This window comes from Mauremys mutica, chromosome 7, assembly GCF_020497125.1.
Source record: "Mauremys mutica isolate MM-2020 ecotype Southern chromosome 7, ASM2049712v1, whole genome shotgun sequence".
Classification (NCBI taxonomy): Eukaryota; Metazoa; Chordata; order Testudines; family Geoemydidae; genus Mauremys; species Mauremys mutica.
In genome coordinates, this window is record NC_059078.1 from 55396580 (window position 1) to 55413239 (window position 16660).

The 16660-nt window shown below is 42.9% G+C and overlaps 1 protein-coding gene across 3 annotated transcripts in view; it reads left to right on the forward strand.

Moving 5' to 3' along the window:
* Positions 1–281: 281 nt before the first annotated feature.
* Positions 282–16660, forward strand: part of ANXA7 (annexin A7) — a 42536-nt gene continuing 26157 nt past the window's right edge. The window contains exons 1-4 of one of the 3 annotated variants that reach the window (XM_045023670.1): positions 282–346; positions 1112–1233; positions 10807–10861; positions 15244–15472. In XM_045023670.1, coding sequence (XP_044879605.1) covers positions 344–346; positions 1112–1233; positions 10807–10861; positions 15244–15472 — 409 coding nt within the window. In that variant the 5' untranslated portion in view covers positions 282–343. Of the gene's footprint in view, positions 347–1111; positions 1234–3175; positions 3252–3673; positions 3693–10806; positions 10862–15243; positions 15473–16660 lie in introns of those variants that run through there. The other 2 variants (XM_045023672.1, XM_045023671.1) reach the window with 2 other exon arrangements.

A 16660-nucleotide genomic window follows, 5' to 3' on the forward strand; every position in this document is an offset into this window, starting at 1 on the left:
AGCTTTGCTATTGACTTGCTGGGTGGCCTTCACGTAAGCTCTGTGCTTTTGGGTTCCCCCCCCTCTGATAAATTGGGATAATCATCTTTTGTAAAATACTTTCAGAACTTCAGGTGAAGAGCACTACAAATAGCAGGAGTTATTTAGGTCCATATATACAGCCCTCAATCCTGTTACAACTCCTGTTGACATCAGGGGAAATTCCACTACTCAAGGGGGTGGGGGGAGGGAGAGCGAGAGAGTGATGCTATGCTATTGAAACAATATAATTTTGCTTCCAGTGTGCTGTTGATAGTAATGTTGGGAGAAGGGTTATCTCTCAGAAGGAGGAAGTCAACAAGATATGGTGAGTAAATATACCTTCCAATGAAGGTGAACTTGTTCTACTACAGTCTTGTTAGCAAATCTTCCTGCCAAATCTTCAGTTTTCTTTATACAATATGTACCCATGCCACTTACCATCTTGCTCTGGCTATTGCTTTCTCAAAGCACCCACAGTTTACTAGGTAAACTCATCTTGATGAAATTCCTATCCAGTCCAGTATCCTGTCTCCAATGATGTCCAGTACCATGTGATCCAGAGGAAGGTGTAAGAACCCTGCCATAGGTAGATGTGGGATAGTTTGCCTTCATTGTCTTCTCCTAATCTCTAAGAGCTAGAGACTGACTTGAAGCCTGGGAGCATGAGGCTTAATATCCTTTCCAGATTGTTGTTAGCATTAACTACTATAATTCATGGAAGTCTTATGACCTGTGTTTATGCAGGAGGACAGACTAGATCACAATGGTTCCTTCTTAAAACCCACAATTCTAGATATTGTTATCCATATAGGTGTCAATCCTTTTTTGAATCTGCACTCAAAGACATCCTGTGATGATGTGCAGGTAGTCTAGTTATGTGGCATGGAAAAAATATTTCCTTTTTATCCTTTTTGCATGTCTGTAAAGCACAAGGTCTCTGCCCTGTGGAGTTTGCAGTCTAAATAGACAACACATAGATGAAGGATAGAATGCAACAAAACAACAAAGTGATCTGTTAAGCTTGAGGTAGCATTGATTTATTTTTGTGTTGAAACTTTTTAAGATGTTTGTTTCCTTCATACTATTTTAGGAGCAGGATTTGGAGTTGATAATCCTCTTGGAAGAAGTGAGTTTGAAGACTGTGGAAGTAGGTACAGACCTATTTGAGGAGGGGTTTCCAGGCATATGGACTCACAGGAAGGAGACACAGAGGTAAATGTGCTACATATGTACAATATGTAGTCATTCATAAGCCTGTGCAGGTCATTGGTGAGAGAGGGGATGGTCACCTACCACCAGGGAAGGTTTGAATCAGTTTTGACTCTTTACCTGCTACCAGACACTTGCTTTGGTAATTTACCATACCTGTGAGCTGAAAATAGGTAGGGGAAAGGCTTTCAGCTGCCTGTACTAAGTAGTGCTAAAAGAGAAATAGCTTAGTGGCTGCAGTTGCATCTGGCTTCCCACTGAGATGGATTGTAGTGTGTTTGTTTTTTCTCAACAAGTGACTTAAATGAATTTACATAGCTGCCAAACAGCTAGCTTGTTTGTATAATTATTATATCAGTTTCTCCCTGATTCTTCTTTATTTAATGTAATAGAGTAGCTAGTATGTTATCAAGGGTGGATCCCTACTAGACTAAACTTAGTTAAAGGACAGTAACTAGCAATGTATAATCGGTCACAAGGTAAATGGGGTAGAGTAAAAATATAGTAGTCAAACTGTTCCTAGCATGACTTTAAAAGTGAGGTTAATTAGCATTGGAAAAATTTACTGAGGACTGTGGCAGATTATCACTGGCAATTCTTAAAATCAAGATTGGATTTTTTCCCCCTTTTTTCTCTAGTTCAAAAGGAATTAGTTTGTGTAAATTTTCTGGTCTGTGTTATACAGGAGGTCAAACTAAATGATCACAGTGGTCTCTTCTAGCCTTGAAATCTATGCTATGGGTTCAGTAAACACTCCAAAAGAAGGAGTAAAAATAGAAATAAATCAAAGTAAAAAAACACTATGTACACTTTGTACAGAAGGCAAGCACTTGTAGATTATGAAAAATAGCTCGTCAATAACTGATCGTAGGAATGTTTTCTTTTGGATTACTAATCTGAATAAATTTGATGTTTAACCACATTGTCGGCCAGATTCTGATTTTGACTACACAGATATAAATTTGGAGTAACTCCCTTAGGTACAGTGGAATTTCCCTTGATTTACGTTGATGTAGCTAAACGTCGCAAGCTGGGGTTGGTTCAGCTACACTACTTGTTGGGACATGATCACCCTCCTAAGCAGGGTTGCTTGGTGCCTTACGCTTTGGGATAAGCTTCCATCGAGTCACGGGATATTCTTGTAAAATGAGACTCCGCCTTTCTTTCCTGTAGGCAGTCCTAGTTCTCCCCCGTGAGCTGGAGCACACTCTTCTCGCTGAGTTGCTAACGAAACCTAGTCAGCTAACTCATCCCCTAAGAAGTGCCTCTGCAGCTGTGACTCCAAGCTAGTGCTGTGCTCCCTGTTCCCCATGCTCCAACTAGCTTGTATCTGGCTCACACCGGCTGCTGCTTTGGGGGCGGTTCTCTCTGTATTTCCTTGGGGAAGGCTGTCACATGCTGGGTGACCAGATGTCCCGATTTTGGGTTTTTTTATAAGCTCTTATTACCCCCCACCCGATTTTTCGCACTCGCTGTCTGGTCACCCTACGTGCTACAGCCCCCATGCACATGGCCGTGCCAAGCCGAGAGTCGCTCCCATGCCCCAAAGGCGGGTAGAGGTGCCCACCGCTTCTTTCTCTCCTTGACAATCTCCCCCCGGCCCCTACCTGCCCTGGAAGGGGGGGGGGGGTTGGATTAGCTAGAACTGGGAGGCCTCTCCGGCCAGGTACCAGCTGCAATAATAGCCCCCCGGCAGGCCCCTATACTGCCATGGGGGGGGGGGGGTCTCTAGGGCCGCAGCTGCCCGGCCCGAGGGGGCTGGGCGATGTGCCCAGCCCACAGCGACACCAGCCGCGCGGGGCGAGCTCCGTTAAGCCCCATCGCCCTGTTCCGCGGCTCTACGCGTCAATAGGCAGAACCTGAGCGGGGGACGCGGCTCCCCGCAGAGAGCGGCTCGCCTGCCTCCTCCTTCCGCGCTGCCTCGGGGCGGGTCCCGGGGAAGGGGCGGGGGCGGGGGCGGGGGCGGCCCGGCCCTACAGGCTCCATTTTGCGAGTGCGGAGGCAGCGAATTGACGGCTCAGGTGAGTGGGGGGCGCGGGGGCGGCTCCTCCCTTCCCGGCAGCGCTTCGGGGCTTTGCATTCCCCGGGCAGGGCCGCCCCAGCGCCGGGCAGGCCCGGGCGTGTAACCCCGGTGTCTCAGGCCGCCCGCGCTCTGGGGAGCCCCCTGGAAACGCGAGGGGTTTGGCGCCAGGCCAGCTCGGCGGGTCGCCAGCCCGGGCCCTTTGCCTCCCCACACGGGGGGCGGGCAGCTCAGTCCCGCCCGGCTCCTGCCTGCCCTCCGCAGGGGACAGGGGCGCGGCTCCCTCGCCCACCTTCCATGAGCCCGGCGGCCCCGGGCTCCTCACCCGGCTAGAATCGCGCCTGGCCTCAGGCTGGAGTCCATTGGTGGGCTCGGAAATAATTCTGGCAGGGCCGGCTCCAGACCCCAGCGCGCCAAGCGGACTTTCTGTAGTCATGACTGCGTAAGCTCCGCCGGAGCCGCGGGACCAGCGGACCCTCCGCAGGCACCTTTGCTAGAGGTCCCCCAGAGTCGCGGGACCGGCTACCGGCAGCGCGCCCCCTGCGGCATGCCGCCCTGCTTCGGGCGGCCAGCTTCCTAGAGCCGCCCCTGATTCTGGGGGATGTTTATTTTTAAGCTTTTTATAAACATTTTTATTGATTTACGTTTTCTGCGTGGTGGGAAATTACGGGCAAAGCGGGGCTGACATATTGACTGACGGTCGATGTTGATTTCCGAAAGTGAAAGCTTTATAACTGTTAAATCACAATTTGTCAACATCACGTGTGAAAATGTATAACGTAAATATCCTTAAATCAGTTTCTAAAGCAGCATTTTTCTTATGTTACCTATTTGTAAAACGATTTTTGATGGAAATGTTTTCCTTTGGCTTGCGTGTGTACAGTGAAATCCACAGTTATTGCTATTTACCAGTAAAAATGTAATCCTTCCAAGCCTAGTTATACCAATGATACACCCTACTGTGGATGCAGTTGCATTGGTATAGTTTATTTCCCTTCTCGTAGCACCTTTATACTGATATACTTTAGTCCACCCTAGGAGCTTGTACTACTTGTATGCCAATATAGTTAAAGTGGTACAACTTTCTAATGGAGACAGTCTTGTTTGAGTATGTCTACACTGCACCTTGGCAACTGCAGCTGACTCATGCCACATCTCTGGCTTTTTAATGGCTGTGTAGATGTTTGGCTGGTCTGGTAGGCAGGCTCTAGGACCCTGCGAGGTGGGAGAGTGCCAGAGGTCGGGCTCCGAGCCAGAAATCTACACAGCAAGGAAACAACCTGAGCCCCACACAAATTGGAGTCCGATGGCACGGGCCCATCATCATGCCATGGATGCCTAGTTGTAGACACTGTATGGGGGTCCTGTATGTGGGGGTTCTGATTTTCCTCAGCTTCTCAGATCCTTTTTCTAATACCTATCTAGAAAATGAGGCCTCTCCGTTTTGTTTAAAAATACTGAAAAGTGTAACTAAAATGTGGAAAGGACAATGTAATGAGGTGATTACAGGTGCTCTCTACGCTTGAGCCACATTCACTCCATTTGTTGGCTCTCCTTGTAGTGACCCTTGGAGAGGGATGAGAAATCAGAAATGTGTAAATGCTTTTCCCTTTCCTGAAATTAGTTAACCCAGTAAAAGGAATCACCTACAACTTTGTACATGCTCTTTCTGTTAGATTTTTAATATGTTTTTGCTTTGCTGTCCACACCCCTTTCCTGCCACTTTTGCTAAGGAGGAGACCTTTGGAGGTTGTAAGAAGTGCAGACAAAAGGCTGTTAATACATAAGTAGAAAACTAAAGTTTGTGAGTAGCTTTTGGAGTTTCTAGCAAAGTGGCAGTTGAGAGCTCTGCAGTGGTCCCTCTGATTTACAATATTTTTTTTTACTAGTCTTAGGCCATTATGAAAGACATGAGGGAGGGCCACTGTTGAAGTCCAGTGCCAACAGCTTCAGTGCCTCCCCTATTGCTCATATTTTTCCAAACAGGGACATAGTGAAACTGACAGAATTCTTATTTCACAGGTGTCCACAGTGTTCTGAATAACGATAATGAAACTTACCACGTCTTATCAGTCCTGTTCTACTGCTCTTTGGGGAAGCTATAACCAAAAAGGGAGGCTGACTCTAGAGTGGTCTGCAGACTAGAGAAGACAGCTCTGCATTTGAAAGACTGTCCTTGTAATTGTGAGGATAGAAACTTTTTTAAAAATTAAAGATGATTTAGACACCTTCTTTTACCAGGAATACCTTCCTAGTCATTCTCTAGTGCAAATATATTTTTCAGGCTCTTGTTTCTGTCTCTCCTCCAGCCAATTCATTCATATTGTATAATTATAGAATAACTGTAGGTTTCTTAAAAAAAAAACACCCAATAAAACAAAAAAACCCCAAACCCAACGAGGAGTCCTTGTGGCACCTTAGAGACTAACAAATTTATTTGGGCATAAGCTTTCATGAGCTAAAACCCACTTCATCAGATGCATGGAGTGAAAAATAAAGGTAGTTTCACTTTTGAACAGAAAAGAGGATCCATAATTCTAGAGTTTTGAAACTCAGTGGGCATTATTTGCTGAGTCACTGGGGGCACAGGGATGGATTACAAGTATATTTGAATAATGTTTCAGTGAAGGCGCTTCAGAGGGCATCCATTTCATGCCTCACAAACTGCTTTTAAGGAAAAAAAATCATGGAACTAAAACTACATTTGGAAAAAAAAAAAGAGGTTTCTGATCGAATCTGTTTTCAGTTTTGCGATGTGAAACTTTCTTAACAAAGGGTGAAGTCTCAGTTTTGCTTTGGGATACTCTAGTAGGCAGTGTTTCTCAAGGACTGGTCTGTGAGATCTCCCTGACACAGTTTAGGAAGGCAGCAAGCTGCTTTAAGGCATTCAGAGATAAGTGAGTTCATGTGCTGTGGACACATAGCTGGCTAATGTTTAACAAGTACTTAGTCCCATATTATGCAAGTGATTTAATTTCTCTCCTGAAAAGCATCTGCACATACTAAAAACTATTTCAATAAATGTTACTGCCAGGTTACATTAACTTTTGAAAACTGGTTACTACAGTGTTGAACCATAGCTGAGGATTAGTCTCCAATCCAGTTCAATGTACCCCAGTCTAGTGGTAATATGGGCGTTGCTATTGAAACTATGGCCTCTGTGCAAGCCATTTACATAATTTTTAAATCATACATTCTTTATTTTCAAATTGAATAAAATGATTTTTTTTTTATTTTAACAAACGAAGAAAATACAAAAAAATTTTCTATGGTGATAGTGCCCAAGGACCCCAAATAGGGATTAGAGCCTCATGAAAATTTCTACAACACAAATACAGTCCATGCTACAAATACAATCCCTGCCCCAGAGAGCGCATAGTCTACAATTTAGACAATACAAAACAGGCAAATAAATAGACAAAGGCAAGGGAGGAAAGTTTTTTAAAAAGGTAACAATAGAGACAGCTCTATTTGCATATGTTAGCAGTGTCACAGGTGGTCGCAAGCATAAACTGGCAGTTAACTTGCTAATCAAAGACTTAGACAACTTGAACAACTGGTCTGTTTTATCTGAAAATTAGAAGTTTAAAATTCCTTCCTGTTCCCGCCCTCCCTCATGTGAAGGTATCTATTTTCACTCTTTTGCTTTCACTAATAAATCAAAGGGAAACATGTAGGTTAAAACATTTGTTTAGTTTTCTTGTTTGGTACTAAAATCTTAAATTATGAAAAATGAAATTTTATGTCAATGTTTTTAGCATGTTTCAAGACCTAGTTAAAGGATTGTTGGATCTCATTTGCTCTACAAAATGAAACTGTTTTAACTGTTGGGGAAACAACTGTGTTGCAACCAGATCCTCCAACAGTTGATTTTTTGCAGTCCAGGCAGGACTGTGGTATGGCTCAAATTCTATCATACATTTTAAATCTGATATCTTTTAAATTATGTTATGGAAACTATACCAACAGGATCCTTGGTTTCATAAACCTCTTCCAGTCCCCTTAGAGTGGCAAGCTTCCTACTTAGGGCTTGGCTACACTTACAAATTTGCAGCGCTGCAGCAGGGTGTGAAAACACACCCTCTCCGGCGCTGCAAAGCGCCAGTGTGGTCAAAGCCCCAGCGCTGGGAGCCGCTCCCAGCGCTGTCCGTTATTCCCCACAGGGAGGTGGAGTACAGACAGCGCTGGGAGAGCTCTCTCCCAGCGCTGGCGCTTTGACTACACTTAGCGCTTCAGAGCGCTGCCGCGGCAGCGCTTTGAAGTGCTAATTTACTAATGGAATTAAACAAAGTAGACAAGCTGAAAATATTTTTTTTTCATTCAGTTTTAGTAATTTTTGTTGGGTAATGATAGGTAAACCACTTTCAGACACTAGGGGCCCCTTTAAGCAACAATTGTGAAACTGACTGGTCTTATTACTGTCAAATGGAGTTTATATGCAAAGTGTAAATAGCATAAATATCTGAAGACAGTGATTCAAACCCAAAATTTTAAAATTAAAATCTAAATTGTACTTAATAGAGGAAACTTTTGAGTTTGACAAGTGTCACCGTGCCTCAGTGGGTCACAGCTGAGCATGCCAGATTCAGGACAAACGGCTGAGAAAAGAAGGCCGACTCAACCCCCAACTGGTGGTTATTCTTCCATAAGATGTACCACTCCAGTAACAAAAGTAAACTTCTTTCTCACCACATCGGTTAGCAAGAAGTCAGAAATGCAGTTTCCCAGCCCTTGTTTCACCATCCAGACACTAGACTTAATGATGAGTGACTATTTAAAACCAATTTAATCAAACAAAGGGGTCTTCTAATCCCAAGAGATGAGACATGTAGCCAGGCCAATATATAACTCAGATCTTACCCAATAATCATGCTGTTGCCAGTCCTTTAGTGTCTACTATCTAAAGGTTTATTTATAAGAGAAAAGAAAGAGGAGAGAGTTAAAATGGTCAAAGGAATCAAATACGTACACTAATTGCAAAGTTCTTGGAACAGGTTTGTAGCAGTGATGGAATTAGGGTTGCCAACTTTCTAAGCGCAGAAAACCAAACACCCCTCCCCTGCCCTTTCTCCAAGGCCCCGCCCCCCCTCCCTCCATTGCTTGCTCTTCCTCACCTTTACTCACTTGCTCATTTTCACGGGGGTAGGGCAGGGGGTGGGGGTGCAGGAGGGAGTGAGGGCTCTGGCTGGGAGTGCGGGCTCTGGGGTGGGGCTGGGGATGAGGGGTTTGGGGTGTAGGAGGGGGTTCCGAGCTGGGGCAGGAGGTTGGGCTGCAGGAGGGGGTTTGGGGTGTGGAGTCTGGGCAATGCTGACCTCAGGCAGCTCCCGGGAAGCGGCAACATGTCCCTCTGGCTCCTAGGCGGAGATGTGGATAGAGTGCTCTGCGGATCATAGAATATCAGAGTTGGAAGGGACCTCAGGAGGTCATCTAGTCCAACCCCCTGCTCAAAGCACGACCAATCCCCAACTAAATCATCCCAGCCAGGGATTGAGTGGATGTTTTCAGAGTGTTAAAGATCAGGCTAGTTCTCTGAAAACATCCACTCAATGTGCGGCGGCAGTCAAAAAAGTGAACAGAATGTTGGGAACCATTAGGAAAGGGATGGATAAGAAGACAGAAATATTATACTGCTTCTGTAGAAATCCATGGTACACCCGCATCTTGAATGTTGTGTGCAGATGTGGTTGCCCCCATCTCAAAAAAGATATATTGGAATAGGAAAAGGTTCAGAAAAGGGCAACAAAAAATTGATATGGAATGGCATCCGTATGAAGAGAGAGTAATAGGACTGGGACGCTTCAGCTTGGAAAGGAGATGACTAAGGGGGATATGATAGAGGTCTATAAAATCATGACTGGTGTGGAGAGAGTAAATAAGAAAGTGTTATTTACTACTTCTCATAACACAAGAACTAGGGGTCACCAAATGAAATTAATAGGCAGCAGGTTTAAAACAAACAGGAAATATTTTTTCACACAATGCACAGTCAACGTGTGGAACTCCTTGCCAGAGGATATTTTGAAGGCCAAGACTATAACAGGGTTCAAAAAAGAACTAGATAAGTTCATGAAGGGTAGGTCCATCAATGGCTATTAGCCAGGATGAATAGGGATGATGTCCCTAGACTCAGTTTGCCAGAAGCTAAGAATGGGCGACAGGGGATGGATCACTTGATGTTTAACTGTTCTGTTCATTCCCTCTGGGACACCTGGCATTGGCCACTGTCGGAAGATAGGATACTGGGCTAGATGGACCTTTGGTCTGACCCAGTATGGCCGTTCTTATGTTCTTATTTTCTTAAAATAAGAACATAATTTTCTTATTTATTAGAGAATTCTGTAGACTGTAGAATATTCTATACTGAGAATGTAGGGGTGAAATTCACCCCACCTTCATAAAACCTAAGTATTCAGTTTCTGTTCAGTTTTTGCCTGACTTCTGGGTAGTTGTTTGCATTGTAATAATTAATGAGTCTGGAAACATTTGCTATAAACCTCCATTTTCAGTGTTTTCTACTCATTAGTAAATATTTGCTTTCAGGTTGAAACTTAGATTTTGAAAACCTTTTTCATGCAGCACTTAGCTGTTTTGGTTGGTTTGTTTATGGCTCAAGACAGCAATGTAATTTTGTGATGTTCATCATAGTAGAAGTTTTAAAGGCCATGATATTTCTTATGAATGACCATGTTTACTTCAGTGGGAATCTGGTGAGGATAAGGTTTTGCAAATTATTTTAAAGATTGCAGGTAGCTGAGAGGCGGTTAATGAACATTGAAATAATACCACACAGGAGATCTGAATAAACATACAGTTAATAGCTCTGATTTGCTGGCAGGTTTAGGTAACTATCCTGACTGTTTTTTGTTTAAAAAAATATTTTATCATCTTGGGTTTAAGGAATCAATCTCTTCTGTTTTGATATGGAGCCTTCCCTGTTGCCCTCTCAGTTGCAGCAGTAAAGATTTATCATTTGTGAGAAACAATGCAAAATAGTGATGCTGTGGGTTTTAAAAAATTGAATCCTGCTACGTGATCTCTGTTATTTTTGCTCGCTGAGTGCAGTGTGTGAAATAAATGCTTATTTCTGTGCTAGAAGATTATATTGAAACTTATTTTTATTTAGTTATGAAAATGATAGCTTCATAAACCATTTTTAATTTCATAAATAAAATAGGATGCTCCTGATCTTGGAAGGTGTGGAATGCCCTTAACTTCAATAGGAGTTAAGTGCAATGAGAAATGGGGGTACTCAGCCTCTCACCGGACCAGACCCTTACAGAATGAAACAAAAGTGGCACTGAGTGGCATGATTGATATGTGGTTTTCCCTTTGTAACTGCCTCATTAGGTTCACGTGTCTGAAAAGTTCTGAAATGAAAAGTTTAAAAAAAATAAAAGTAGCTGACAAGTAAAATTCATACATATCAGTATGCTGTGTGCGGACCTCCGCACCTAAGCAAGATAATGGGTACTCAGCACGCAAACAACTAATTCATGCCACTGTACTTTAAAGCCAAAAGCTTGTCACTGAAAATGTTGTTTTTATTTTTTTTTCAGAATGTCATACCCAGGCTATCCCCCTTCAGGCTATCCTGCTTTCCCTGGATATCCTGTAAGTATGTCCTGTTTTTTAAATGCCTTGTACTTGCAGTATAGGCCACACCCTTGTGACTTTCTCCTCTGTCATGCCATGTGCTGAGGGAATATTAGGGCTTGGCTACACTTGCAAGTTAGAGCACATTAAAGCAGCCCCGGGGGCCCTAACTCCTGAGGTGTCTACACTGGCAAGGCACTTAGAGCGCCTGGACTCTGCAGCTGGAGTGCTCCTGGTAATCCGCCTCCATGAGAAGCATAAAGCTTGCTGCGCCCCGGCTGAAACACCCGGGCGTCAGTGTGGACAACGTGTTGCATTACTGCGCTGTGACTGGCCTCTGGAAATGTCCCATAATCCCTTGAAGTCAAGTGGCCACTCTTGTCATTGTTTTGAACTCAGCTGCGGGCATGCCAGATATCCCTTTCAAAGCTCCATTTCTGACAGCCAGCATGCTTATCTGCTCTGGGACAAAGCAAACCATTACTGTGGAATGCTGCTGTTGTGAGTGTGTATGAGAGAGAGAGGCGGGAGGAAGGGGGGTCTGCTGCTGTCTGAACTTACAAGACAGCAGCAGACCCCCCAAAACACACTGTTTCTCCCCCCACATACACACAATACACTCCCTGTCACACCCCACCCCCCATTTGAAAAGCATGTTGCAGCCACTTGCACACTGGGATAGCTACCACAATGCACTGCTCTTTGTGGCGTTGCAAGAGATGCTAATGTGGCCACGCCAGTGCACTTGCAGCTGACAGTGTAAACACACAGCAGCGTTTTCCCTGCTGTGGTCTCCGAAGGCTGTGCTCTACATCTGCAAGTATAGCCATGCCCATAGTCATTACTTTCATGCAGGATATTATTTTTAGATTTACAGTCTCTAGCATCATCCCTCAAGATGTTCATGAGCTTGAGTGCAGATAATCTAATGCAGTAAAGAATTCTTTTCTGTCCATTGAGGTAACAAAGCATATTCCTGTAATGCGCATTCAGGGCATTTCATGGTCTCCTAAGAGACAGTTCTTTTGTTATATGCTAGGCTGAGAGAAGCTTGGCTCAGTTTTGGTGATTTTTTTGTTTTGTTTTGTAACTTGTCAATTCTCTTGATTTTCTTTGTTTTCCTGGATAGTCTTGTGCCTCTTTCATGAGAGCAGTATTTATTCTGTAGTTTGGCTCTACATTTGAATCCAAACTTTGTGACTCACTCCCCATGTATATAGAAGTTCAAGGATCTTCAGATCTGGGGTTTCGCTTCAGCCTATTATACAGATGATATTTGAATCTAGATCAGTCTTTGCTGGAGTTCACACATCTGGTCGTGGTTCAGGTTCAGCTGTAATACCCTGTAGATCTGTGGCCTGATTTTTCAGAGGTGCTGAGCAAACTGCAGCTCTCATTAATTTCAGTGAGAGCTGTGGGTAATGAGCATCTTTGAAAATCTAGCTTCTTGCTCATACACCATGAGGACTTGTCTTTTGCTGAGGATACAGAGCAGTTTGGCTAATTTGTCTTCTCTTTTGGCTGTTTGGCTGTGGGACTTCATTCCCTTTGCAACTCATGAGTGGATGATCTAAGATTCCACTGAATACTCCTGGGGGCATTCTGCACCAAAAAATTAAAAATTCTGCCCACAATATTTTAAAATTCTGCAAATTTTATTTGTCAAAATAATACTACATAATCACACCAGTTTCAATTATTTTGGTAATTTATTTCAAAATATCTATCAGCAAGTATGTCTGTAACAATACAGACACACACAAAAACTCCCCCAGGAGTATAGAGTTAAAGAAACCCCGATGACAACCCAGTTCCTGTTTCTCTGCACTCTTCCCCCCCTCCCCAGAGCCCAGCCAGGGGGCCAGACACCCACAACTCCTCCCCCCCAGCCAACACACCCAGCCCCCCTCCCTCCCACAGCTCAGCTGCAGCCCAGATAGCCACACCTTCTCCTTGCTGAGCCCAGCTGTGGGCCCCCCCCAGCTCAGATACCTGCATCCTCTCCCCCTGAGCCCAGCCATTAGTACTACCAGCAGCCTCTGTCTCGAGTTAAGAAGCGGAAGAGTAGCTGAATGCTGTTAGATCAAATCTCCATTTAACAAACAGAACCAACCTTTTTTTCCCAGAGGTGCTGAGCACCAACAATTCCAACTGAAGTTGAAATTGTGCAGGACATCTGAAAACCAGGCCCTGCTTTTTTTAAGGAAAAATCTCTAACTGAGGGTTTATTGTTGGTAAACATTCATAGTATGAAAAGTTATGTTGGTACTTTAAAAGTACACAGCTTGAAATCTGGTCAAATTCAAAAAATGAGTTAAAAGTATTTTCAGATACTACACCTGCCATTAAGCTTTCTGCCTTGTCTTGTCAATCACATATATTATTATTATTTTTTAAATGTGTTTTCTTTACTCACTTTCTGTGTGAAAGATTAATACAAACAGGGGAAACCGTGAAACTGACTATATCCAAAGTGCTGTCAAGATGGACAAATAAAACAAATCTGAAAGAAGCGAAATACCTTTTCTCTACTTTTTCAGTTATAGTAATGTTAGGCATTTACTATAACAATTTATTATATTATAATGCAAAAAGTTTTCAGACAGAAGTGTGACTTTTTTTTAAGTGGATTTGTCCCTTTAAAATAATATTAAATTGGAAATTCCTGATGACTTATATATGGCATATAAGGAGTTGGACATCAGTAACAAAAAAGGAAGAGAGTAAGAGAATGTTTGCAGTAGCATTCCCAACTTTACTGAAGAGTTTTTACCTAGCATTATTGCTAGACCCATCACATTTACTCTACAAGTGCATACTATACGTCAAATTTAGATTGTGAAAACACTTCATTTGTCACATGTATTTTGATCAATAAAGATTTTCAGATACATTTTGAATTCAGGTATCATTAATCATTACACTGATTTCAAAAGTTTTTTACCATTCTTCAAAACATAGCTCATGACAGCCTAGGAAATGGAGATTAACAGTGCAGCCTTGAGTGTTATATGGTCTTCATTTCTGAAAAGCTTCAAAACAAACTTCAATCTAGCAGAAGAGGATCAAAAACAAATCTAGAAGCCTGTGGATGGATGAGCTGCACTGGAAAATTTAAGCTAGTTTGAGAACTGTGACGTGATGAAAATAATTCATATGCAGCAAACTCAAATACTGTGCATACAACACAGCAGCATTTATCGTTTATGTACAGTGATCTGCTAATATCTTCAGAATGTGTCCTAACAATTCTAGTGGCACCTTTTGTGCAGCTATAGTTAAGGGCTTTATCAGCCTTGTCTGTTACAAACCTCTATTTTCATGAGCAAAAGTGCTGCACTGGATTCTGAAATGCTAAAGTTCAATCCCAGAAACACACTTGATTTCATTACATGAATAATTGGAAGATCTTAATTTGAGTTTGTACTGAAATATTGCAGCTTATTCATTGTGGATTTATTGCTTTGCTAGGTTTAAAATATTTTAAAATGTGAAATGATTGCTATTTTGCCTAAAATGATTTGCACTGTTAGTGTTAGGTTTGTCAGCTAGAAATTTACATTACAATTTACTTCAAGGTGAGGTGTGTGGCCTCTGTGTTGTCCCAACAGGCCTTGAAGTCATGAAGTCATACTGACTGTTTTCCTAAATACCCCACTTTGCTAGCAGGTTTTGCTTCTGCTGGGAAAGGCTTAAGTGTGTTTTGCTGACTCTCTCAAGTAAATATAAGGGAGGTGGGAGTGGCTCTCTGGGCAGGAAGAATCTAATGTGTGAGCTGAACCGTCCAGAGGTAGGAATCTTGGGAGCAGCCAAGCCTGAGAAGGTTTGAATAGAATTTTGTTGTATTGTTAATTTCTGTTGTTAAAACCGAATCCCAGGAAGTGGGTGAGTATGAACTGTGCATAATGTGTGGGCTGTGTTTGGGAGTGGCACCAGTCCAGAACTGATTTACAATGAACCAATTTGGTTTATATAGTCAAGAAATATAGTTTCAGTAACTCTTGGATTGCATATTTCCGAGATCTCATGTATGGCTATTAACCCACAGGAACTTCCCTCAGAGACCCTAGTCAATTTTGAATGTGCTTGTTTCAAGACCCGTAATTCATTTACTGCTCGTCTTGCTGTTAGAGTGTTAAAGATCAGGCTCACACTTGACAAGGCAAATACATTTTGATGTGTCCAGAACAGTACTGCTTTTTTTTTTTTAAACCCAGTAACAAGAGTTAAAGCAAGTTCATGAATGGAGATTTTTGAATTTCTCTTCTTTGTTAAGTCAGACCTTATTGTTAATTAAGTTGTGCATACTTTGGTAGCTAGAGAGAAAGAGAGAGAGAGTCTTTATTCCCTTGTCTGTCTCTAGCAGATATACAAGTATTTTCTCCATTATCTGTTTTTAGCCTACAGGACAAGAATCTGTTTATCCACCTGCTGGTCAATATCCCTATCCAGCTGTTCCTGGAGGCTTCCCTCCTGTGGGAGGTGGTGCATATCCTGCAGCGCCACCGAGTGGTGGGTTCCCAGGAGCTGCAGGATACCCTGCGCCTGGAGGCTACCCTGGAGCTCCCCAACCTGGGGGGGGCTACCCTGGAGCTCCCCAACCTGGGGGGATGCCATCTTATCCCGGAGGTAATATTCAAGAACCTGTTCACAGGTTATTTCCATCATAATCAATCCCTGTATTTGGTTCAGAAAATACAAAAAATAAAAGAAGCTTTGTCTAGTGGTTATTGCAGGAGACTGGCACTCAGGGCTCAGTTCTGTGGAGTAGGCAATATTAATATTACAATAGCATCCAAGGGCCAAGGTGCTGGGCATTATACAGATGTGGAAAGAAGCAACCAGTGTCCTGAAGGGTTTACAATCTAATGATCCAAAAGGGTAGGGGATGGGAATACAAACAAATGAGTAGGTTTGTTTTGTTTTTAATTGGAGTTAGAGGAAGAGGAAAGAAGAGGAATAGGCAGAGTTTGTCACCAGTCCAGTCACGATCAGCAAGCTGGTTTTGTTGGCAGCAGGGCAGAGGTGGAACTTGGTGGGAACAGGAGAATAGGGAGGGTAGGTGTGGGGAGAGGGAGAGAGTGAGTGTTTGTGCTCAAAGAGAAAAGGCAGAGGAGAGCTGTGGAGGGAGCCAAAGAGCAGCTATTAGAGAGCATGGTTAGCTGAGAACATTCAAAGGGGAAAAATCAGAAAATTAATTTAAATGAGTTCCTGATAGAAACCAGGTATGATAGAAAACCAAAGTTCCGAAAGCACATGAAGGTCTTTCAGCTGTTGGTTCTGGTGGTCTGTCCTTGGAACTGGCTCCCGACTCTGAAATGCAGCCTATATGGTGGCTCCAGCATTTGGTGAAGAGGCAGGAGGCATATTTCCAGTTATGCCACTGACATGCTGTGTGACCATGGTCAAATTGCTTAATCTTTTTGTGCCTCAGTTTCAGATAATAGGTAAGTAATTATGCTATTGAGTCTTATTTAATTAATAGCTATCAAATGCTTTATGCTCTAATCAAAGGGACTATATAAATGTATAATATTAGAATAATTTTTTTTCACACATTTCATTAGGGAAAGGGCTTTAGGATTATTGCTGTGGATTCAGAAGTTTTGTTAATTTTGATGGCAAGGTTCTAAACACTGAATGTACATTATTATTCACGCTCCTTTTCTACCTCATCCCCATTTAAAAAATAATAATTCTCATCTGCACTAGCTGTCAATTTGCATTGTATTCCTAGCACAGGTGGTCTGGGTAAACATTTATTATTTCTTGTTTCCTGCTCTGCCTCTCTCCAGAGCCAAACTCTGACATATCAGT